Genomic DNA, 1,990 nt, shown 5'->3' on the forward strand with positions numbered 1-1,990 from the left:
TGTAGACCAGGCTGGCCTCGAACTCAGAAATCCGCCTGCCTCTGCCTCCCGAGTGCTGGGATTAAAGGCGTGAGCCACCACGCCCGGCAGGGAAAGGGTCTTTTCAGCCAATATTATAAAGCAGGAGCTGCGGGCCAGAAGCGAGAGACATGGCATTCATCCACCAGTTTTGTTTTTAAGCTTCCAAACTTCGTTAGTTGGGGGAAAGGACTGCCTTACATATTCCCTGTGTGTTGCTGCTTTGTTGTAAGGCTGTAGCTGCTGGTAAATAAATCAGTTGTTCAAAGTGTGTTTTATTTTTGTTTTGTAGTCTCCTCTAAGCCATGACCTCATCCTTAACCTGACTCAGGACGGGATCACACTACTGTTTGATGCTTTCAATCAGAGACTTAAGGTAACCATAAATGACAACTATAGTTTCATATCTGGTTAGTCCAGTCTGTCTGGAGCTGATTAACATGTGCTATTGTGAGGTGTTTTGGAAACTTATAAGTGGGTGTAGACTTGATTGGTTCAGTAGAGAACTAAAGCTATACCCGTTTTTCTGAAGGTGGGTAGAACAGTGCTCTGAGCTGGGATGGTGAAAGAGAGCTTTGGTGGCCCTTTGCTCGGGGCTAAGAAGAGAGTGTTATAGATTCGGGGGAGCAGTAACCCCAAGTCTTGTTTAAAGGATGCTGAGAATGGAGCCTAACTATAGGGCAGGATCAAATGACTTTAGTCGGGCTTATGAACCTTGTCTTTCTTCATTTTTATGCCAGACAGTATGACCTGAAGATTGAAAAATGAAAATGTCTTCTGGGACTTAGGGTTTGTTGTTAATACTACCAGGAATGAATTGATTCTTTAGCCTCACTGTGGAAACATGAACTGCTTGTTGATGTGTAGGGTATCTTAATTGGCATTGGCATGCAGTTTGCCAGCACCTGTTCAGTCCAGGATGTTTTTAATACACTCTGTTTCAAACGCCTGGACTGCACATGTTAGTCATGTGACAGACTCATGCCTCAGAGTCATGGGGTTAAATGGAACACCAATACTGTTTTCCTGCTTAGGTTATGAAGTAGTCCTTCCAAATGCTGACATGCTTGTTGCTCCTGTCATCTAATCACAAGCTACTGAGAAGAAAAAATAGGACATGGAGAGGATTTTCTTGGAGGAGTTCCTTCTGGGAGGTCATTGGCCAGCCATAGTTGTAATTGCCAGATAAAGAATGCCAGATCTTCTACAAGCAGGGCTTCTGGCTGAAAGCAGACAGTCTTGTCAGCATAAGGTCCTGACATCAGTGAAATGGCAGTCGATTTGGCATGCTGTACTACCATGCCCAGGTATTCTGAAGAGGATCCTGGCCACCTTCTGAACTACCCTGTTCCTTTGCATGGCCTCTCTTACTGCCCTGAAGTAGTTTCATATGAGGTAGACTTACCTTCCCTGCACAGAGTAAGTCATTGCCCACTAAGTGTCTTTGTTTTTTTTTTTTTTTAGATTTATTTATTTCATGTATGTGGGTACACTGTCACTGTCTTCAGACATACCAGAAGACGGCATTGGATTCCCATTACAGATGGTAGTGAGCCACCATGTGGTTGTTGGGAATTGAGCTCAGACATCTTAACCACTGAGCCATCTATCTTAATGCAGTGTATGACCAGCTCATACAGGCTGGGAAAAAAAGGATTCTTTCAGGTACTATAAAGGCTCAGCAGACAGAGCAGTTCTTTCTAGCAGGAGGGATCATAATACGGTGAGGCTTCTAACTTGATTCAGTGTCATGTTTTCTTATTTAAAGAGAGGGAGGCACACATACAAGTATATGTGCCACAATCTACATGTAGAGAGAGGTCAGTTCTCTCACATGCAGATCCTGTAAGTTGGATTCAGGTCCTTAGGCTTTATGGCAAAGGCTTTTACCCTATGAGCCATCTTACCCCTCCCAGTGTTAATGTTCTCTTTTTTTTTGTTTTGTTTTGTTTTGTTTTTTCGAGACAGGGTT

General features: G+C 43.5%; 1 protein-coding gene across 2 annotated transcripts in view; it reads left to right on the plus strand.

Annotated features, from left to right (window-relative positions):
* C8H16orf70 (chromosome 8 C16orf70 homolog) overlaps positions 1-1,990 on the plus strand; it is a 26,278-nt gene that overhangs the window by 8,233 nt on the left and 16,055 nt on the right. For both annotated transcript variants that reach the window (XM_029480632.1, XM_021170375.2), the window contains exon 3: positions 311-394. In XM_029480632.1, the coding sequence (XP_029336492.1) occupies positions 311-394 (84 nt within the window). The remainder of the gene's footprint in view (positions 1-310; positions 395-1,990) is intronic.

The sequence above is a fragment of the Mus caroli genome, chromosome 8 (assembly GCF_900094665.2).
Source record: "Mus caroli chromosome 8, CAROLI_EIJ_v1.1, whole genome shotgun sequence".
Taxonomy (NCBI): domain Eukaryota; kingdom Metazoa; phylum Chordata; class Mammalia; order Rodentia; family Muridae; genus Mus; species Mus caroli.